The 23,540-nt window shown below is 37.1% G+C and overlaps 1 protein-coding gene across 18 annotated transcripts in view; it reads left to right on the top strand.

Annotated features, from left to right (window-relative positions):
• The window catches only part of Stxbp5l (syntaxin binding protein 5L), a 210,654-nt gene that overhangs the window by 23,258 nt on the left and 163,856 nt on the right, over positions 1-23,540 (top strand). For all 18 annotated transcript variants that reach the window (XR_012909712.1, XM_075962211.1, XM_075962301.1 and 15 more), the window contains exon 3: positions 17,537-17,634. Coding sequence is in view for 17 of the 18 variants with exons in the window: in XM_075962211.1 (XP_075818326.1) it covers positions 17,537-17,634 (98 nt within the window). In the remaining variant the exon portion in view is untranslated. The remainder of the gene's footprint in view (positions 1-17,536; positions 17,635-23,540) is intronic.

Below are 23,540 nucleotides of genomic sequence, written 5' to 3'. Positions count from 1 at the left end.
TAGCATATGTTTAAACAGTAAAAGCAGGCAATGCTAATGACATTTATTGAAGACTTCCAGTCATTTACTGTGCTAAGTATTTTAGAAGAATAATTCTCTTTTGATTGTCAATCACAATCCTATGAACAACTGTTTTTATTTTTATGAGTCAGATAAGGAAACAGAAGCTTAAAGAGACTTGCCTTAAGACACATAACCATAAGGATAAAATTTCATTTAACTTGAGAATTTAAGCTCTCTATCAGGTCAAATTTGCCAGTAGTGTGATTTATTTCAATTATGATTTGTAGTTTTGAATCAATTTCTGTTCATTTATCTGAAAATTTCCAGTTATATAAATAACTGGTTCTTATAGATTGTCTAAGTCTTTTCAGACAGATCTTCCTAGTTACATCGGTTGACCTGTGTGTAGAGCAGGCAAGAAGATCCGTGCACAGAATCCTGCTGCTGTTAGATCCACTCCTTTCTTGGGGCTTCTTTTTCTACAGCTCTCTGCTGCTACTACCCACGGGATCTTGAAATATCACTGTTGGGATTTGTGCTCTCCTGCCTGAAAAATACTGCACTCATGGCTTCTGCTTCAGTAGAGGAGAAAAATTTTCAGTTTCTAGCTTTCTATTTATTTCTATATTGGTCTCCTTACGTTGTTTTTTATAAATAGATGAATATACTGCCATTCATTAAGGTAGCCCAATTGTGACAATAAGTCAATGTGCAAGATGTTTTCCTTTTTAAATATTTGTTATGGTTTTTTATTATAAAATAAGAAATCTGTAGTCCTTTGGACATTGAATTTGAGCAGTGTACTAAAATAAGGGTATTTCAGTATGTAATGTGAGAATACTCTTGCATTTCTCTAGAAATTCTGTCTTTTCCTGTCTTGGCATATTAGTGTCTGGAACACGCAGAGTCAGAAGATCTCAGACGTTCCTCCTAAGGCATTTATCTGCTTAGTTTTTATCCCATGGTCTGAGGTCTGAGCAGGCTTCTGTTGATAGGAACCTATATCCAGGTACAGTCATCTCTCTCTCTCTCTCTCTCTCTCTCTCTCTCTCTCTCTCTCTCTCTCTCTCTCTCTCTCTCACACACACACACACACACATTCATAGTTTTTTCTGCCCATATTTGAAAATTTGAACTGTCTTCATATATTCCACAGAAATTGATAAACTAATGCTTTAGGGTTATAAATTTTTTATTCCTTGAAAACTTCTTTTAATGAGTTTTGACTACATTTATCCCTCCCCTCAGATGTGCCTCCAACTTTCCTGCCCATCTGTGGATGTTTGAATGAGAGTAGCCTACATAGATTCATATGTGTGAATGGTTGGTAACGAGTTGGTGGAACTGTTTGGGAAAGATTGGAGGAAGTGTGTCACTGGGGATGGACTTTGAAGTTTCAAAAGCCCACACCTGGCCCAGTGTCTGTCTCTCTGTTTACCTGCTGCTGTGGATTAGTGTGTAAAGCTCTCAGCTACTGTTTCAGGGTCTTATCTGCCCACTTTCCACTATAATAGTCATGGAAGCCCCTAATTAAATGCCTTTTTAAAAAAATAGGAGTTGCAGTAGAACAATAACTAAAATATAAGTTAACTTTGTGTTTTCTCCCCTGCCCCTCCCACACACACATGGAACTGGGAAGGAAGACATGAAGTACCATTCCTAGCTGAGGAGCTATTGTCAATTTAAAACTGCTGGGAGAGAGCCGGGCAGTAGTGGTGCTCGCCTTTAATCCTAGCACTGGGGAGGCAGAGGCAGGCGGATCTCTGTGAGTTCGAGGCCAGCCTGGTCTACAAGAGCTAGTTCCAGGACAGGAACCAAAAAGCTACGGAGAAACCCTGTCTCGAAAATAAAAAATAAAAAAATAAAAAAAAAAAACCTGCTGGGAGAGGAAGAGTTAGTTGTTTTAATACTCCAAAGTTTTGAGTAGCAATGCTTTAAAAGCTATATGAGTAATGTGAATCAGATTTTCTCCCTAATCAAATCTGATTGACTTTATTCCAGAATGCCCCTGAGAAGAAAGAGTTTTTCTTTAAAAAAAGGGGGGGGGGAGTTGTTTTCAGACCCAGAAAGACAAATATAAGAGTACTCACTCATAAGTGACTTTTAGATACAAAACAAAGAAAAATCAGCCTACAATTCACAACCCCAGAGAACCCAGACAACAAAGAGGACCATAAAAGAGACATGCATGGATCTTACCTACATGCGAAGTAGAAAAAGACAAGGTCTCCTGAGTAAATTGGGAGCATGGGGACTATAAGAAAGAGTAGAAAGACAGGGGGAAGGAAGGGAGGGAAATGGAGAAAATATATAACTCAATAAAAACAATAAAAATAAAATAAAAAGGGGTGTTTTGCTTGTCTGGAATGACTTTTTATGTAAATTCTCTCTTAAAGATTAGAAATACTAGTCTAGAAATATTAGTCCAGACCTATTTGTTTAAAATTGAAGTATGAGGTACAGGGATTTCTTGAACTCATTTACTCTCTTTAGTGAAATGTTTGATTTTTATTTTGTCATTTCTTCAATTTAGTGAGTGATCTTGACCCTAACTCAAGTGCAATAATATACTGCTTTTGGAAGGCCTTTCTGTCTCAATCTTAAATCCATATGGGGCAATCCAGGTCACTCTTTCATCTTAAGATACAATTAGTCAGCCTTGAAGCCATCAGTCAAGTTGTGTTGTGTTTCTGTAGTTTACGGACCTTGAACAATTAATCAACATCTCTAAGCCTCAATTTTTTTCATAAAAACACCATCTATGACATCATGCAATAAAAATCAGTGGAAATTAAAAGAGATATTCCATGTGAAGTGTTGATAGAGGAAACATGAAGATGTTAAGAAATATGTTCAAGTTACTTAGTCAGTGGCAGATCTGGACCCTGAGCTTGTACTCCTGATTTCTAGCACAATTTTCTTTTATGTTATCTGCCTCTATGATGTTGTTTCACAACATGTTCATTTAAAAATGTTTTTCTATTTACTACAGGGCTAAAATGTATTTTATGATGGTTACTTTCTATTTTTATTGTTGAACAATGAGAAAGATCTTTAAAATATATATCAAATGCCTCCAATTTTGAACAAGCATGATACAGGATTAAGTGGTAGGCTAAGAAGTGTACAAGCTTTGTTGGACTTTTTTCGGACTGCCAGCCCCCAAATAATGAAACAGATAATTATTATTAATTAAGAAATCTTGGCCGTTAGCTTAGGCTTGTTAATAACTAGCTCTTATAATTTAAATTAACCTGTTTCTATTAATCTATGTTCTGCCACATGGCTTTTTAACCCCTCTTCCATTCTGTCCGTCCAACTCCTCAGTGTCTTGCTGCTATCTCACTGTGCCTAAATTCATACCCTCAGTTCCTCTCTCTGCCCAGAAGTCCTGCTTAACCTATCCTGCCTAGTTATTGGCTATTCAGCTTTTTATTAAACCAATCACGATGCTACATCTTCATACAGTGTACAAATATCCTGCAACAATTAAGCTATAGAATGCTGTTGTTAAATGAACTAAAGAGGGAGACATTAGTGTCGCCAGGAATAAAATAAAAGTTTCAGACAAGGGGAGTTTAATTGGAAGTGTGATAGTGGGAACAGAGAGTGGGCTTGATCTCTAGTAAAGAAACTGTGGGTTTTGAAGGAGTTTAGAAATGTATAACCATAAGGTTGCACAAGACATTGGTATTAATTGGTGGTGATTTGTCAAGGTGTGGATGAAGGAAGAATAATGTATCCATCCTGTATTATATATTGAAACAAGAATATTGGAGACACGTAAACTGCTAATAGGTCTCAGGGCAGAGATTAAATATTTAAGACAGATGATAAAATTATCTAAAGTTGGAAAAGAAGAAACAATAATAGTAGAAACATTTTATATAGAGCTTTCCAGTTGCAATAGAGACTTTTTTTTGATTTTTTTAATCTTTCAGTTCTGTTCCCTTTTATTGAGTAATAAATCAGATAGAATTGACTATCCTTTAGGTTTTATCTCTGGACTGTTTGTTACAAATGTGACTGTATTTAAATCACTTCTAGAATACAATAATGTGATATGAGAGAAAGTATGAGATATACATACGTTTTAAAGAAAGTGCCTTTTTAAAAATCACATTTATTTATGCCTGAGGAGGGCATCATGCACCATGGAGTTGGTTATTTTTGTTCCACCATTCAGGTCCCGGGCGTTGTAATCAGGTTGTCAAGCTTGGCAGCATATTTACCTGCTGAGCCCTCTCATTGGCTGGAGTGAGTTAAGTTTGAATTTAATTCCTTCCTATTTTGAAAAAGTACTTCTCTGTTAAGTTTAAGTAGTATAAATTCATACTTACATAATGTGTTCAATCTACAAGGCATGTTTACAAACACACTTCCCTTATGAATCTTAGATGTTTTTGAAAATTAGCAGTTGTAAACTTTAGATAAGCTACTATATGTGTTGGACTGTTACGACAAAATTCAATTGTGTTTTGAATACTCTGGGGCTTTTATACCTCAAAAACAGAATTTCTGACCTTGAGTAGTTTGTAATTAAGTAATAGGGATTAATCTAAGTTCACAGTAGGCCAAGTAAAACATTGGGATATATAACATCTAATATTTATATATTTTTTCAGTTTTGTGTCAAAAATCTGAGTTCTCATTATTTTCTATCACTCTAGCAGGTACATATGGCGACAATCGCAAATGTACTCGGTGAGAAAGAGTGATGATGGAAGTTATTGAGAATTTTTATGTTCCTTCATTAGTATGGAAAATTGAAACATTACCCCCAAATACAGAGATAATTATATATTGATTTAAAAATTATTCTAAGGATTTTATTTCACAGTAAAAAATTGTTATAACCATTAATGTTTTTAAAATATAAATTTTAAAGAAAATACTGCTTATACGTAGAAGATATTGAGCTTATAAAATTCTAGATATTTAGTCATAGCCCAAAGCTTAGTGAAGGACAGAAAATGAAAGGCATAATCCCTGCTCATAAAGGAGCTTGGAATTGATCTGGGGAAAAAAAGTACTGCAGTCATTCTTCGGTCATGTTGAGTAAAAGCTAAACTGCTGTTGCTTTAGAATCTTGGCACATATTTGTTATAGCAGTGAAGCTGTAACCTGGGATTTGAGAGAGAGGAGTGGGTGAATTAGCTATATATAAAACAATACTAATGATGTGAACTTCCTTTCTTTGTATGTATAAATAGTTTTCCCACTAATATATTTTAGAAGATATACTTTGAAAAGAGATGCTTTTGCAGCTTCAGTCACAGAGCAAACATGAAAATTCTTAGGCATGTAAACAAATTTTTTCTTGAATACTAAATTCTGATGGGATTTTGTTGTCAGAGCTACAACAGAAACTGATGACATCAGCTCTGGTCTCCTAATAGAATTCTAACAGTTGTAACTCCTGAAGTTTTACATAAACATTAAAGTTCATTAATTTATTCGGCTATTATATAAATTATTATATTATAATAATTTATAAATTATATATAATATTATAAATTATTATATATATTCAGTGGTGATTATATAAAACAGTTAAATTTCAAGGTAGTAATACAATTTTCTCTTACCAGGTACTTTACATAATGGAAAATACATTACTGAAAAACACTGAATACAACCTTTGTTTTGGGGACTTTAAAAAATTCAATATATTTTAGAATTATACTAAATATATAAATGATGATATTATAACTTTATTAGTCATTATTGCTATTACAGACAAGTTATTGATTTTTATTTACTTTGTATCTAAACGCTCTCTTTCTTTCTGCATGGGTTGGAGACTTTCTTCATTTAAAAGTTTATTGATGATATTCCAGACATACAACCTAAGTGGTTGTATCATTTTTTCCTACTTTTCCTTTATTGAAAATAGTTTTTATACAAAATATTCCAATTATTTTCCCTTCCCACAACTCCTCTGAGATCCTTCCTAATACTAGCAATTATTAACTAAGCTTTTAAAATGTATTCTTTATCAACTTCTTACATGTATATAATGAATTTTAATTCCTTTTACCCCTATTACCCCATTTCACTTCCTACCCACACCCAGCATACTCCATAGCCTGTTGTACAGTATTATCCTCTGAACTAGATTGCCACCAACTTTAGGAGCTTCAGTGAGCTTGCTCACAAAAGGTCATCACATCTGGGCCTTTTGACTACTGTTTACTTTGCCTCATTGAAAGGTGAGAGGATCATGGGACCATAACCATCTAGCTATCCCTTCTAATCCATCTTATACAATTCTGCCCTAATTGCACTGGGTCTTGCAGAAATGAGGAGAAGGGGTTCTATTTATGCAGCCACGGAGGAGCTGTCATTTATGCTGGGTGCACACCTTTCAGTGTAGCATTAAAGTCACCTATGCTCCTGCCCGTAACCCCTTTCCCATTGCTCTCTGTTAGTAAGCTTTATAAACTCATTAGTTCTCCTAGGTAAACTAATGTAGAGCTCTACCTTGGTTTGTTGGGACCTTAGGAGGAGGGGTGGATGTTTGTTTACAAGTCTTCCAGGGAAGGAATTTTAGCAACACACCCTCTGCACTATGAAAACAATTCACCAAGGAGGAGGTTTCAGTTCCAGCTTGATTTCTCCACTTCCTGTGACCAAAGTGTGTGTTGTCAGGAGTAGGATATTACTATCACTTTCTGGTTGGCAGCTGGGAACAATTTTATGATCCATATTGTTTCAGTTGTCTTTACAAGATAACAAGCTGACCAACAGCTCATAGGGCAGTATCATATATCTGGTACTAGGATTTTTAGTTTATAAACTAAAAATAATTTATAATAATATATATATAATATTATATAAAAATTATATATTATAATATAATAGTTTAATAAACTATGGCTTCTGAGAGGAAAGAGTACCTCCATTCCAACATTAAATTTTTTTTATTTTATTAAGCTTATAAAATTGTAGGTTTCATTTATTTATTTATTTATTTTGATTTTCGAGACAGGGTTTCTCCATAGCTTTTTGGTTCCTGTCCTGGCACTAGCTCTTGTAGACCAGGCTAGCCTCAAACTCACAGAGATCCGCCTGCCTCTGCCTCCTGAGTGCTGGGATTAAAGGCGTGTGCCACTACCGCCTGGCTCAAAATTGGAGGTTTCTATATGGCTTTTTTATAATCCTTACTCTTTGCTATCTGTCACTCCAAACTCTCCTCTGTCCTACCTTTCCATTCCTCTCCACACTTATACCTCTCATCCCATTATTTTCCTTTATTTATAACACAGTCTGTCACTATCCTCCTTAGGCCTTTCCCTTGCCCCAGTGGCTGTTTTATATATTTTTTTCTGGCTTCTACAGATAACTCTTAAGTTAAGCAGAAACCTAAAGGTTTGACATATGATATCCACATATGGTAGAGAAAATATAGCATTTGTTTTTCTGGGTTTGTGTTACTTTACTCAGTATAATATTTTGCCAAGTGAATCCATTTACCTGCAAGTTTTATAATTTCGTTTCTCTTTGTAGCTGGATAGTATTCCATTGTGTATATATATCACATTTTCACATTAATTGACTCCAATTCCTAGTTATTATAAATAAGGCTATAATGAACACAGATGACCAAGAACGTCTATAGTTTGATATGAGTCTTTGGAAGCCATGTTTAGGAGTAGTGTATCTGAGTCATATGGCAGTTCTATATCTAGTTTCTGAGGAACCTTCACACTTAAGTTCTACAGTGGTTGCATCAGTTTATACTCCCATCAGCAGTGAATAGGGAATGATTTCCTCCACATTCTCACCAGTATTTGTCATTTTTTCTCTTGATTTTAGATGTTCTTACTTCAGTAAGATGAGGCCTCAAAATAGTTTTATTTTGTATTTCCTTGATAGCCGAGGATGGTGAATACTTTAAAAATATTTTTCAGTATTTCTTCATTTGAGAGCTCCCTGTTCAGTTTGCTAGCCTATTCTCAAAACTGTTTTTTTTTTTTTTGGTGTTGAGTTCTAGATATTCGTCCTCTGTCTGATGTATAGCTGGCAAAGATCCCCATTCTGTAGGCTGTCCCTTCACTTGATTCAGTTTCCTTTGCAGTGTAGCAGCTTTCGAATTTAATGAGGCTCCACTTGCGGACTGTTGAACCTATTTCCGGTGGGATCCAGGTCCTGTGCAGAAAGTCCTTACCTGAGCCTATATCTTTACTCCTTCTCTGGAAATGTTAGCGTCTTTGATTTGACACTAATGTTCTCTATCTGTTTGGAATTTGCTTTTGTGCATGGTAAAAGATAAGTATTAGTAACTCTTCCGCATGTGGACATCCAATTTTCTAGCATTTGTTAGAGATGCTTTCTTTCCTCCAATGTGCGTTTTTGACATCTTTGCTAAAAATCAGGCGCATTTAGGTGTGTAGACTTATCTGGATCCTCAATTGTATGTCATTGATCGATGTATCTGTTTTTATGCCAGTACCATCATGCTATGTTTATTACTGTGGCTCTGTAGTAAAACAGGTATGGTGATTACTCCAGCAGTGTTTTTATAATTCAGGAGTTTTTAAAAGCTATCCTGGGTCTTTGTGCTTCCATGTGAACTTTAATATTGGTGGGACAACCAGACTAGGAGAATTTTGGAAAGAGGAAAGGCAGAGAGTCAATAACCACCCAGACACTGAGGAAGCTAGATGAGAATGCTGCACTGAGAAAAGGTACCAAACCACGTGGCTAAACATAGATAAGAATTATGGATTAATTTAAGTTGTAAGAGCTAGTTAATAATAAGCTTGAGCTAATAGGCTGAACAGTTTATAATTGATATAAACCTCTGTGTGTTTCTTTGGGTCTGAACAACTGCAAGACCAGGTGGGACAGAAACTTCTGTCAACACTTTAAGATTGTTTTTCCAATTTCTGTGAAGAATTGCATTAGAAGTTTGATGGGGATTGCATTGTATCTGTAGATTGCTTTTGGGAGGATGGCCATTTCACAATAGTAATCCCGCAAACTCATTACTAAATAATTTCTAAAAGATCCATTTATGTAAGTGTGTGTATGGTGTGTGCTTGTGTGGTATGTGAGTGTTCATGTATCAGGAGGATTACACCATTTCTTATTCTCTTGAGACAGTCCTTCACTGAATCTGTATTTGCAGCTAGAAAGCCTAGCAAACCGTCTTTCTACAATTGTCTCCCACAGTGCTGAGTTAATAAGTGCCTGTGTGTCTACATGGGCTTTTAAATATGGGTGCTAGAGATGAAAACTCAGATCTTTGTGCTTGTGCAGGAAGTATTCTCACCTGCTGAGCCATCTCTCTAGTTCTCTAGAAAGTGTTGGAAGTCTCTTTTATTTCTTATTTTCTTATGTGAATCTTTTCAAATTCTTGAGTTGCCGAAATAGTTTGAACCTATAAAACAAAGCTAAAGAATAATGATAGGTCTTTTCCTGGTTTTAATAGGAATTATTATAGCTTTTGCTATTTATTATGTGCATTGCTATTTTTGTTAATATTTGCCATCTTTGGGTAGTTTTCTTTTAATTGTATTTTTGTAAGGTGTTGTATTAATCACTAAAGTTCATCAGATGGCTTTCTAGAAACCATTAACAACATGTTTCTATTCTTCAATTTGTTGATGTAATACTGTCAGTATACATCCTGACATTGAATTATTCTTGTGTTAATTTAAATGAGATTAGGTAGTTCATTGCATATAGTACTGAGTTTTGCATTTTTTAAATTGTATCATGTACTTTAGTCATATTTATCACCATCTTATACCTTTCCTTTATTTTCCCTTCTCCAACTCACTTCTGGGAATCTCCTCCCTTTTTCTAATCTCCTTTCTGCTTTCATATCGTGTGTGTGTGTGTATGTGTGTGTAAGTGATTTGTGTATATATAAAGAATTATAGAAACTAAAAATCATAGAAAAAATGGTATTTGACTTTTTATATTTGAGTTGTTAATTCACTTAATATGATTATCTCCAATTGCATCAATCATTCCCCTCCAAAGGATATAATTTCATTCCTTATGGCTGAATAAAACTCCATTGTATATATATATGTCATATTTTCTGTATACATTCACCTATTAGCAGCTACTTAGACCAAGTCTATGACTTGGCTACTGTGAGTAGAGCTGTAATAGACATGTATATTCAGGTATCTCTGTGGCATAGAGTCCTTCGGGTCCTTTAGAAGTGATATAGCTGGGTCATATGACAGATCTATTTTTAGTCTTTATTTTTTATTTTTTCGAGGACACTCCATGTGGATTTCCACAGTGTTTGTACCAATTTACCTCTCCATCAGCAGTGTATAAGGATTTCCATTCCCTGGCATCCTCTCTAACAACTATTGTTCCTTGTTTACTCAGTGATAGCCATTTAAATTGACGTTCATTTCCTGATGGCTAAGGATGTTGAATATATTCCTGATGGAGGAAGGTCATTGGCTAATAAAGGAACTGCCTTGGCCCATTTCATTGGTAGAAGATAGGTGGGAGGAGTAAACAGAACAAAACGCTGGGAGGAAGAGGAAGTGAGGTCAGACTCCACAGCTCTCCTCTCTGGAGCAGACGCCTCAGAGAGACACCATGCTCCCACCTCCCAGGCAGACGCAAGCAATGAAGCTCCGACCCAGGATGGACATAGGCTAGAATCTTCCCGGTAAGCGCACCTAGGGGCACTACACAGATGATTAGAAATGGGCTAAATTAATATGTGAGAATTAGCCTAGAAGAGGCTAGATAGGAATGGGCCAAAGCAGTGTTTAAATGAATACAGTTTGTGTGTTGTTATTTCAGGGCAAAAGCTAGCCGAGCAGGCGGCTGGGGTGTAGTAATAAGGACGCGGGGCTGCGTCCCCAACACCCCAGCCGCCTGCTCGGCTAGCTTTTGCCCCGAAATAACAACACACAAACTGTATTCCTTTAAACACTGCTTTGGCTCATTTCTACTTAGCCTCTTCAAGGCTAACTCTCGCACCTGGACTAGCCCATTTCTTATCATCTGTATAGCACCGGTCTTACCGGAAAGATTCTAGCCTAAGTCCATCCTGGGTCGGAGCTTCATAGCGTGTGTCTGCCCAGGAGCCGGGAGCATGGCGTCTCTTCTGAGGCGTCTGCTCCCGCAAGGAGAGCTGTGGAGTCTGACCTCACTTCCTCTTCCTCCCAGCGTTTTGTTCTGTTTACTCCTCCCACCTATCTTCTAACCAATGAAATGGGCCAAGGCAGTTCCTTTATTAGCCAATGACCTTCCTCCATCATATTCCCATATGTTTTCTGGCTTTTGGAGGCTTTAACAATTGAAAACTATCTGTTTATGTTATCCCCTATTTATTAATTAGCTTTTTATTGTTTTGGTTTTTTTTAAAGATTTATTTATTAAGCATCCAATGTACTGCTGGCAAGGAAGGCACCAGGTCTCATTACAGATGGTTGTGAGCCACCATGTGGTTGCTGGGAATTGAACTCGGGACCTCTGGAAGAGCAGCCAGTGCTCTTACCCTCTGAGCCATCTCTCCAGCCCCCTATTGTTTTGTTTTTATGAGTTCTTTATATATCCTAGATATTAATCCTCTGACAGATGTATAGATAGCAAGATTTTTCTCCTGTTTGGAAGGTTATATTCAATTAACTGTTTATTTTACTGTGAAGACACTTTCTAACTTCATGTAAACTCAGTTTCAGTTCTTGGTAGTATTTCCTGAGCAATTAGAGACTCTTCTACTTAGTTTCAGCTATCAACTTGACATAGCCTAGACTATCTAAGGAGTTTCAATAAGGGCTTTGTCTCCATCATATTGACTTGTGGGTTGTCTGTAGGTCATTTTCTTGATTACTAATTGATGTAGTATGGTTCAGACCACTATGAGAGGCAGAGAGTCCTGAACTGTATAAGAAAGCTAGCTGAGCAGAAGCAAGTGAGCACAGCGGGAGCTAGCCTCTAAGTACTTTTCCTCCATGGTTCCAGCGTCTGCTCCTGCTTGAGTTTCTACTCAGCCCTGATTCCCCTCAATGATGGGTTGGGGTTGGAAGTGGAAGGAAGCTAATAAACTGTTTCCTCCAAGACACTTTGTGTTTATCACATTAACAGAAGGCAGACTGGAACAGAGTACATTCTAGAAAGATTTCGCCTCTGTTTGTATCTGAGGTGTTTCCCACTAATAGTTTTAGAATTCTAAGATTGACTTAATTTTTATTTAAATGTATATGTCTGTGTGGGGGCTTGTGTACATGTATGCAGGTATCTATAGATGCCTGAAGAGGGTGTTGAAGCCCCTGGAGCTGGAGTTACAGTAGGTTTGAGTCCTTTAAAATAGGTGCTGGGAACCAAACTCAGGTCTTGTTTGACAGCAAGTGCTCTTAACTGCTGAGCCATTTCTCTGGGTCCCCAGAATTTCAAGGCTTACATATTATTTTTTAAAAATATTTTCTTTGAGTTTTTGAGACAGGGTTTCTCTGTGTATCATCCTTCCAGCCTTTGCCCTAAAGCTGTCTGTATGTGACAACGAAGTGAGTTCTTATAGGCAATGAACAGATGGTTCTGCTTTAAAATCCAATCTCCTAGTCTGTCTTTTGATTAAGAGATTGAAAGCATTAACATATGCAGTTACAATTTAAAGGCGAGCATTTAGTCCCTCTGTTCTATTGTTGGTACTGTTTGTTCCTTTCACATTTCTCTATCCCGTAAACTGTATTCTTTCCTGAGGCTTCATGGATCTTCTATATTTTCTCTATCGTATATAGGATTCCTCTGAGGGTCTTCTGTAGCTCTGGCGTAATGGTCATAAATTCCTTTAGTTTGTGCCTATAGTTAAACATTTTATTTCTCCTTCCATTAAGAAGGACAGCTTTGCTATGTAGTGAGTTGGTGTTTTTCTCTTGCAGCTTTTGATTTACTTTCTTTGTTGTGTTAGTGTTTTACCTGTAATATGACATGGGAGGTTAATTTCTGGTTCTGTCCGACAGTCTAAATGCATCCCCTAGCCTGGTGGCCGTCTCTTTCCCTGTTAGGAAAAATTTTCTGCTATACTATCCCTTTAGCATAATATTTTTCTTCATCTATGTGCATAACTCATAAGCTTGGCTTTTAAAATGATGTTCCATAAATCTCATATGCTCCACTTATATTTTTAAAAATTGTCAGAATATTCTAATTCATCTACTTGGTTATGATAGTCTTTTCTCCACTTGATTCATTGTATAGGTGAAACTTTCCACTGAGTTTATCATTTGACTTAATTGAACTTTCCATTTACAGTTTTTTTCAATATTTCTCTCTCCTTGAATTCTAATTTTTTATATCGACTTCCTTTTTTCATTATGTTGTTGGCTTGAGTTCTCTTTTAATCCATTCAGGAGTTTGTTAATGTGCCTCTTCTTCTGATTTTTTGATTTTTGTTTTGGAGACAGTATCGCACTTGTAGTTCTGGATAACATGGAACTCACTATGTAGACCAGACTGGCTTTGAACTCATGAAGAAGCTGCCTGCCTCAGTGTCCCAAGTGCTGTAATTAAAGACATGTACCACCTTGACTAGCCTATTTATGCCTTCTCTCTTTTTTTAAAGACAGATTTAATATTATTCTTTTTAAAGTTCTATGTTTTGAGTTTAATTATTTTATTTTATACATGTTGAATATTTTATGTGTATAAGCATTTTGCCTGCATGTGTATATGTGTATCATGTACATGCCTGGTGCTATGGAAGCCAGAAGAGGGCATTGGATCCCCTAGGACTAGAGTTACAGACAGTTTTGAGCTGCCATGTGATTGCTGGGAATTGAACCCAGGATATCTGGAAGAGCAACCAGTACTCTTAACCAATGAGCCATCTCTCTAGCCTTGTTTTTTTTGAATTTTCAAATTCACTCTCATTAAAGGAAATTACTATGGATTAGTAACTTTTTGAGGTGCTGCAGTGTTTTGATTTTTCATGTTTCTGCTTTTGTTTGTTTGTTTATGTTAGGATTATGTACCTATGTTCAGATGGCCAGTTAGATTTTGTTTTCATTGCTCACATTCTTTAGTGGAAGTGTTTGCAATGTTCAAGTCGCAGTAGGTTGTGATAATCCTTTTTCCACTGTATCTTAGTAGTAGGCCATATCTTCTTCAGTGCACACTCTAACTCCGGCATTACTCCAAGAGCAGAATTCTACCTGAATAAATAATACAATCAAAGAATAGGCCCATTATGATAATACACCAATAATTAATTAAAACTCAACTGTCTTACCAGTTTCAAAATTTTAATAATTTAGTAAATATAGGAACATAGTATTGTGTGTATAAAAATACTAGTTAGAATGTCTATAGAAAGGTACAGAGTAAGACTAGCAATTAGTTTTAGAATGAGAAAGGGAAAAATGGAGGTGGAGAAAGCAAATAGAAGTGGGGACAGTAGAGACAAAGGGAGGAGTATAGGTGGAATGAAAAGAGAAAGGTAAACAAATGCAATCAGGCAATCTAAAAACATCAACAGGTTTGGGAAGGCTGATGAAGGGACCCTGGTCCCTGGCTCTAGGGCAGCCTGTGTTGTTTAAGGAGAGCCTATGATAAGGCAAAAGGAAAAGGGGAAAACTAACATTGAACATGAAATAAGAATACAGAAAGAAAGCAAAAAGCTGGGCTTGACTGTACAGTCTGAATGTGATTTCTTACCTAGGTGCTGTTCTAGTCTAGTTTAGACATTCTTTTTAAGGATTACAGATGCCAGGCATCCTCCTGAGTAGTCTTTGTTTGCTGGTCAGACTGTGATGCTGGTCATACCTCAGGACTGTTTTTTATGTTGGCTTGAGAATGCTGGTCATGCCGTTGGGGGTGCTTCTCAAGATCAAGGATATCTTCAAAAGTGGAGTCTGTGTTCTACTCCGAAGGTAAACTAGTAGCTGGATATGGTGGTGCCTGCCTTTAATCCCAGAATTTGAGCAGAGGCAGACAGATCTCTGTGAGTTCAAGACATGCTTGGCCTACCTAGCAAGCTATGTAGTTAGACCCTGTCAAAAAAACAAAAATAAAACTAAGATGACTTAGGTCACAATTCTAGTTCATTGAATAGGGTGTAGTTCTTATCCAAAGCTTTTCCCCTCTGCAGTTCAAGTTTTGGATTTTAAACTCACAATACTTGTTCTATGTACTAGGAACATGGTTCAGGGAGAGTTACCAAGCTGCCCACTAAACCGGACTCTTTAGAAAATGGTTTGGATGCTTCCCCCATCTTGGACAAAGAGGAGAGGGTTTTCTTGGTATCTCATCCCTCTGCTAAGTGCCGTCGACACAGTCAGCCTTTGTCTCCTCTCCCTTTAAGATGTCTGTGCTCAGAGCACACTGCAGATTTCTCAGGCTCCCTGGCTTTTGCTGCCATCTGCAGTTGCTCTGGCTCTCTGAGCCGGCTTCTCTCTCCAGGACAGGTTCTGGACTTTTCTCCTCTATTGCCTCGCAAGTTTATAATTCCACTTTGTTTCTGAAACTAGAGATTTCCTGCCATCCTCAGCCTCTTATTGAAACTGTTTTCCAACTATTCGCAGTTTACCCTCCACAGATTCTAGCCAACTGCGGCTGGGTGATGTTCACTATCTTCTGCTCTCAAAGCTTTTGTTTAAATCCAACAGAGGCAAACTAAAATTTCTTTTTCTTTTCTATACAAAAGAAATATAGTGCCAATGATCTTTTGGCTTTATAGAGAAAATTCATTTTTATTTTTACTTTTTCCAACAATAATGTATCTATTTAAATATTATAAGGAGATCATGCAATTAATCTGAAGAACCAGTCAGCATCACAAACTAATAAGCTCACAGAGGTTGTAGTGACATCAAGTACAGCATGCTCGTAAGATTCCTTTTGAGAAATACCATTTGTAAAGAGACTTACATGATAAAAATTATGTTCATTTCTCTGTATCATACATATAATTATTTTGTGAATAGATAGAAGTTCTTACAGTTTGAAGCTCAGACCTGTAGGGATCAAAATTTAAGGAAAGAAAATGGTTAAGTAAGTTAATTTTGATGTCAAATATGTATAAAGATATAGGAAGTATATGCATGTAGTCTATATACTCCAAATATACTTAAAGATGATGCAATTATATATGACATCATACTTCTATTTCTGCAATAAACTATTTGAAATACATTTCATTATTGTCTTTATTAATGGATTAGATTACTAATATCTTATTGAGCATTTTGTACTTATGTTCATTAATATTTTCCTTTACAATACTTAAGATAATATAAATTATATAAGTTGTACAATGTAATGAGTTTTCTTTGGTATTATTACCATAGTAAGAGTAGTATTTTCTCTCTCAGGGTCTTTTGTCTCCAGCCCATTCTTCTTCTGCTCATGAGCCCAGGATGGCTAGTTGGTTTGTTTTTGTCACTACAGGTTGTTTGCCTGCCATTTGATTGTCTGACTTTACCTCACTAAAAATATGTACCTTATATTTATCACTAAAATGAAATTTGGTGGGAAAAATTTGACATTGAATTAATAGCAAGCAGATAAAAACTAAGCAAGTTAAGAAAACAATTTCAGTCCCAGGGAGTAAACAATTTGTGTTGCAGAATAAGAGAGTAGCAATAGCACAATGCAAGTAATTATGCTTTATTGGGGAGATAGGCATTTAGTAAGAACATGTGCCTGTGTAATGGGGGGTGAAGAAAAGAAAATGCTTTTCCTAAAAGTTAGTAGCCACATAAAAACTGTTAAGATACATCAAGTAAAAGAACCAAATCAAATATCAGAAAATAAAAATAATTAAATCTGGAAAGGAAGTTATTAAAGGGCGTTAGGACGGATGAATTTTAATCATCACGAATTATTTGATTTGTTAAACTGCAGGACAGTGATAGAAAATAAAATTAGGTGGGAGAGAAACAAGTAGGACACAAAATTGCAATGCATTAGTCACAATACTTTTATAATCATTCATATTCCCGAATCTATTAGTAATACCTTTTCACTGTTACATGGTATTTCATTTCATGGTTGTATCACGTTTTAAAATTCTTTTATTGATAGGCATCTGGGATATTTCTGATTTTCTACTATTATGATTAAAGCTGCTAGTGTCATAATTAAAAAATTATTTTGTGGACATATGCCTTAAATTTTCTGGGGTGCATATGCAGTGGAATTGCTAGGGCCTGGTACAGGTATAAATGGTATATGTTTAGTTTGTTTACAAATTATAAGATAGTCTTTTTTCTTTTCAAGACAAAGTTTCTCTGTGTAACCCTGTCTTGGAACTCACTCTGTAGAGAGGCTGGACCAAAACTCACAGATACCCACATGTCTCTGCCTCTAAAATCTTGGGATTAAAGGTGTGCCACCACTGCCTGACTGTATGATAATTCTCTAAAGTGATTACAAAATAATTTATTTTGTACTATCACCAACAATGTTTCAGAGGTTATTCCGTGCCCATTTTGCCCATTTTTTCATATAAAAGCTAATTATAGTCATCCTTGTGGTCATGTAATAGTGTCTTGCTTTGATTTTAATCTTTCCTTCCCTGACAGCTATTTCTACTCCTCTCTTTCAGACAGTTCGGCATGGTTTTCCTTATCAGCCCACAGCACTGGCCTTTGATCCAGTCCAGAAAATCTTGGCTATTGGAACAAGAACAGGTGCTATACGAATGTATCCTTAATTTTTGTTATTTATTCATTCAAGTAAGTAAAGCATTTATAACCCAAAAGTGTATTGTTTCCTTAACAATTAATAACCATTGCTCAAATCACTACTGTCAAATTTCTTAGTATAGTTTTTGCCTTTGAGATCACTGTTGATGTTCCTTCTTTAGCTTCCGTTATTGCTCACTTGTGTTGTTTTCTTTTTCTGATCAGTCTAGTTAGAAGTTTGTCAGTTATACACATTTCTTTATTATTTACCTCTATTCTATCAAAGTTTCTACTTTGAGCTTTTTTGAAATTTACTTTGGGTTTTGTTTGTCCCATTTTAGTTTAAGGTAGAAGCAGACATTAATTTGACAGTTTCTTTTATAATAATGTGCATATAGTGCTATAGGTTTATTCCCAAATGCATTTTAACACAGTCTGCTTTTTTTTGTAAATTAAACCTTTTATTTTAGGATTTATATTAAGTATAAGAAATATTTTTGAGACATCTCGTGTATTCTCTGATCCAGTTTCTTTTACCTGTAATGTTTTATAAAACTGTTGTGTGAAACCACATCTAGGAACCTGGAGAGATGGCTCAGCTGCAAAAGTACTTGTTATTCTTGTAGATGGTTCCTAGCATCAGTAGGGTGGCTCCTAATGGTCTATAACTGCATTACAGAGGGTTCAGTGCCCTCTTCTGGCTTCTGAGGGCAACAGGCATACACATGGCGCTCATACATTCATGCAGGCCCTCATACATAAACATAGATTTAAAAAAATCTTAAGAACAATATTCTATACTTCTACAGTCACCTTATTTTGGCAAAGAGACCAACAACACACACTGGTGCTGACAAAACTGGTTAACAACACGTGCAAGAACGAAACTAGATTTTTCTCTCTCATTCTGCATAAAACTCAACTCCAGTATATTAAAGATTTCAATGTAAGATTTGGTACCCTGAATCTGATGGAGAAGGAAGTAGGGAATATACATGAACTTATTGGCACAGGAAAGGAACAGTTATTCACTGCAAACAGGTGCAGTCACTATGGATATCAGTGTGGAGATTCTTCTCAAAGCTAGAAATAGAGCTACTATATGATTAGCTAAACTCCTCTTGGACATATACCCAAAAAACTCTGTGGTGGTGCTTTAAATGGGATTGGCCCACAGAGGCTCATATATTTAAATGTTTGATCCCTAGTTGAAGTGTTTGGGGAAGTATTAGAAATGTGGCCTCGCTGGAAGAGGTGTGTCACTTGAAGCCCATGCCAAGTCAGGGCTTTCTATCTCTGCCCCCAACTTGTGGATCAGAAGTACTGTCTCGTCTCAGCACCCTGACACCCTGCCTGCCTGCTGGCTGCCATGCTTCCTGTCGTGATGGTCAGGAATTCACCCTCTGAAGTGTAAGCAAGCTCCCAATTAAAGGCTTTCTTTTATAAGTTGCCTTGGTCATGGTGTCTCTACAGTAGTAGAACAACAAATGGGAAAACTCTGTATCCTATTGTCGGGAAACTTGCTCATCTACATTCATTATGTCTCTAATCACAAGAGTCAGGAAAGGGAAACAACCTAGATGTCCATGAATAGATAAGGAAAATGTGGTGTTGTGAGATGTTAAGCTCTTTTGGCTTTTTGAGCTCCTATCACCCAGCTCCCAAATAAATCACATGGAGGCTTATTATTACTTATGAATGCCCTGCCTTAGGGTGGCTTGTTTCTTGCCAGCTTTTCTTAAATTATCCCAACTACCTTTTGCCTCTGGGCTTTTATCTTTCTCTATTTTTGTTTACCTTTCTTGTGTTCTTTCTCCATGGCTTGCTGTGTGGCTGGGTGGTTGGTCCGTGACGTCCTCCCCTCCTTGTTCTCTTGCTCCTCAGTAGCTCTCCTCCCAGAGTTCTCCTATTTATACTCTCTGCCTGTTAGCCCCGCCTATCCTTGTTCCTGCCTTGCTATTGGCTGTTTAACTCTTTATTAAGATCATCAGGTGTTTTAAACAGGCACAGTAACACAGCTTCACAGAGTTAAGCAAATGCAGTGTAAACAAAAGTCACACACCTGAAAATAATATTTCCCAACATTATGGTATGTTAAAAAATTGAATATTATTCATCTGTTAAGAAAAATGAAACTAAAATTCACAGGTAGGTAGATGAATCTTGAAATAATCATTTTATTTCTAAACAAATGTCCTATGTTTTTTTTTTCCTTTGTGAATGTTAGTTTTGTATCTCCAGATATGTGTGTTTCCTTTGCAATGCACATAGAGATTAATAAATTATTAAGGTGATATATGGAAGGGAGGACTTCAGGGAAGGGGAGATAGAACACAGTGGTATAAAGGGTTAAAGGAAAATAATGGAACAGGAAGGGCTTAATGGGGTGGGTAATGGGAAAGCAGGGTAGAGAAAAGAATAAGAGAAAGGGGTAAATAATTCTAAATAATTTAAAAAATTCATATAGAAATTTACCACTGCAGAAACTTCCTAAATATATATTTATTATGCACATTAAACATATGTAATAAGAGTTTAAATGAAGTCACCCTATAATGGAATAATAATGCCCCTGCTAGACCCCACAGGCTAGCAGGGTACAGTGCCACGAATAGGTTACTTCTTTTGGAGTTGCTGGCCATTGAAGTTCCATAGACCCTCGCAAACATTACAGATGATTGCCAAAGCTTTTTACCTTCCATAACCAGACAGTAAGTCCGTATTACTGAAGATACTAACTAGTGGAATCAGAAGAACACAGAGAAATCAAGATGGCATTCACCTGGAAGTTTCACATCTATAGGCTAGATTTCACCATGCTGGAAGATGCTATGCATGCTCTTGGAGTAGAAAAGCAATCATTTATATTATCCGGCTACAGTAATGGTTGACTTGGTAAGACATGTCCACTTGTGCAATAGTGGCGCATCCACTGGTATAATAATGGCATGAACAATATGGGAATAACCAACCACTTTCTTCTTGGATTTAAGGTTCACTCCTCTGATTGAAACCCATACCTGATACAAATATTGGGCCCACGAACCTGTGGTAGATAGGCCCAGGCCCTAGGGAAGAAACTACTCTTACTCTGCTAAAGGACGTAATAGTAAACCAACTCCTAATGACTTATCATTCTATACAAAGACCAACGTATCTCTTAACCCTCATTGGAACATCTTTTGCAGTAGATGAAACACCTCGACCAAAACAAAGTTTTGGTGAGGAAAGGGTTTATTTGGCTTACACTACATCGTTGTTCGTCATTGAAGGAAGTCAGGACAGAAACTCCAACAGGTCAGGAACCTGGAGACAGGATCTGGTGCAGAGGCCATGGAGAGGTGCTGCCTGCTGGCTTGTTCTTCATGGTTTGTTCAGCCTTCTTTCTTATAGAACCCAGGACCACCAGCTCAAGGGTGGTACCACTCACCATGGGCTGGTACCTCCCACACTAATTAAGAAAATGCCTTACAGCTGGATCCTATGGAGGCATTGTTTTTTCAGTTGAGGTTCCCTCCTTTCAGACAACTCTAACTTGTGTCAAATTGACACAAAACTAGCCAGGCCAGGGGAGAATATAAATAGAAAAGGAAACTTTAGGGGCACTGAAGGGTGTGTGTAGGTATGACAGGGAGGAGTGGAGGCTGGCTAAAGGTAGATGGAAAAGAGAGATGAAGATATGCTGTTAGGTATCTTAGAACTACCAGACCTCTCAGCAGCTCTAGAGACTTACAAACCTGGGCTGGGCACTCAGTGCTCTTTGCCAGCAATAAAAGAGAAATGAAGACAGGCGGTGGTGCCATGTGCTTTTAATCCAAGAACTCAGGAGGCAGAGGCAGGTGGATCTCTGTGGGTTTGAGGCCTGCCTGGTCTACAAAGTGAGTCCAGGACAGCCAGGATTGATATACCTGTCTTAAAACAGAAACCCTGTATTATAACACATACACCCCACCCCACCCCCAAAATAAAAGAGGAAGAAAGGAAAGAAGAAGAAAGAAGGAAGGAAAGAAAGAGACAAAACAAGAAGATCGAGAGAAAAGTGAAAACTGTATTTTTTTTTAAAGGATATGGGGCAAGGAAAGGACAGGGGTGAACAGACCTGCTAAATTGACAGTGGGCATTAAATAAATAAATGGGTATAGAGAGAAAGGGATGCAAACACGGGACATAAAACTTATTGCTGAGTTCCATCTGACATCTCATTTGTCCCCTCTCTGGCTCCTAAAACCTGTCTTGCTACTGGAATTGCTCTGCAATGGGTGGTCTCAGTCCGGTTTTCCGTATTTCTGAGGACTCCATATCTCTGGATCAAGCTCTACCTCTGAACTTGGTTCTAGCTCTGGTTCCTGCTTGGGTTTGGCTATGCTTGCATCTTTCTAAAGCTCTGGCTCTTACTTGGCTTGATGTCTGGAATTGACTCCCTACTCCTGAGGCTGAGTTTTAGCGCATCTTCCCTGAGTGGTAATGGGAACCAGGAGCAGATGGCTGTGAGGGGCAGGGAAACGAAGGAAGACTGTCAGAGCCACAGGTGTATCTGACACACTTTATTCACTCCAGGTAAGAGACGCCCCTGCGTCCAAGAATACAGAATTGCACAAAGGTGGCTCTTGCCAGAATTTGTTGCATAACAAGTTACATAAAAAGGACTTTTATCCTTAGTCACGGTTCCTTATATATCCCATTGCAACCATCTTATCGAAGTCGTTCTGAGTATCTATACCATTGCCATGTTGTCTAAATTTATATCTGGCGCTCATTGCCTTTATTCCCTTTCAGGTGGTCAGTTGAATCATTCCTTAGTGTTGTCTCTGTGGAGGAGGGGCCAGTGGGAACCCTTGAGTCAGCCATTTCTCTGTTCAGGTCCCAGGGTGTGGAAGATCAAAGGCTTTAAGGTGTTGTTGGCGGTCTGCTTCTGCTTCTCGGTTCTGTAAGTCAGTGTCTTTGAGGAAAGCCACCTCCCAGCAGGTTCTTGAATTTCTTTGGTATTTGTTATAATGTTTCCCTATTGTTCATTTCTGATTCTGTTCATTTGCGTCCACTCTTTCCTTTGTCTGTCAATCTTGTTTAGCTTCTCAAAGAACTATGCCTTAGATTGGTGATTCTTTGTATTGTTCTCTTTGTATTTTTATTATTTCTTGTCATCGATTGGTTTTAAATTTGGTTTGTTCTTGATTTTCCAACTTTTTGAGTTGCATCATTAAGCTACCTTTTGTGTCTTGGTTTCTCCATATTCTATGGCTCAAGTATGTGATGTCTTTAGCAGTACGGTATTGCCATCAAGTTCTGAAGGGTGATCAGTGACATCAGCATATGCTTGTAATGTTTGTGAATCTATGAGATCCCATTTTATAACAACTCAAAAAGAGTTAACCCATTTCAGGTATTTTTTTTTAATTTGCTACCATGTGTTATCTAGTTGGGTTATTGTTCCCCTATTGTAGGATAACTCCATTAAAATTCTTTTCATGTGTGTATGTGTACATGAATATATTTTTCGAAGATACTACAGCAGTAGGTTTATGACTTTTCAAAAGGCCTTTAGTATTAGTTATTCCCTCCCCATTTTCCTTCCTCTGGTGGTCAATGGTTTATTGGATCCCATCCCCACCCCAATTTAACCCTTTCTGTTCCATCATTCCTCTAGAACCCTTTATATCTTTTAGCTGATGAATGTAATCCTTTTACATTCAAGGTCACAACAGAGTCAAAACCATTACTACTGTTATTTTTGTCATTTTTCTTTTTGGTGTTTTGAATAGTTAATGTTTTTTCTTTCCTTTTTTATTGCTAATTATGATTTTGTGGTCTATTGCTTTGATAAGGTTTGATTCTTTCCTTTTTCTCTCTTGTGAATCTCTTCTGGTGAGTTACATATTTTCATGATAGAAGTTATCTTTTGCTTTTGGATGTAGGACTTCCTGAACC

Source organism: Microtus pennsylvanicus, chromosome 1, assembly GCF_037038515.1.
Source record: "Microtus pennsylvanicus isolate mMicPen1 chromosome 1, mMicPen1.hap1, whole genome shotgun sequence".
Lineage (NCBI taxonomy): Eukaryota > Metazoa > Chordata > Mammalia > Rodentia > Cricetidae > Microtus > Microtus pennsylvanicus.
Note: the sequence above shows the minus strand (reverse complement) of the source record. Positions and strands in the feature narration are given on the sequence as shown.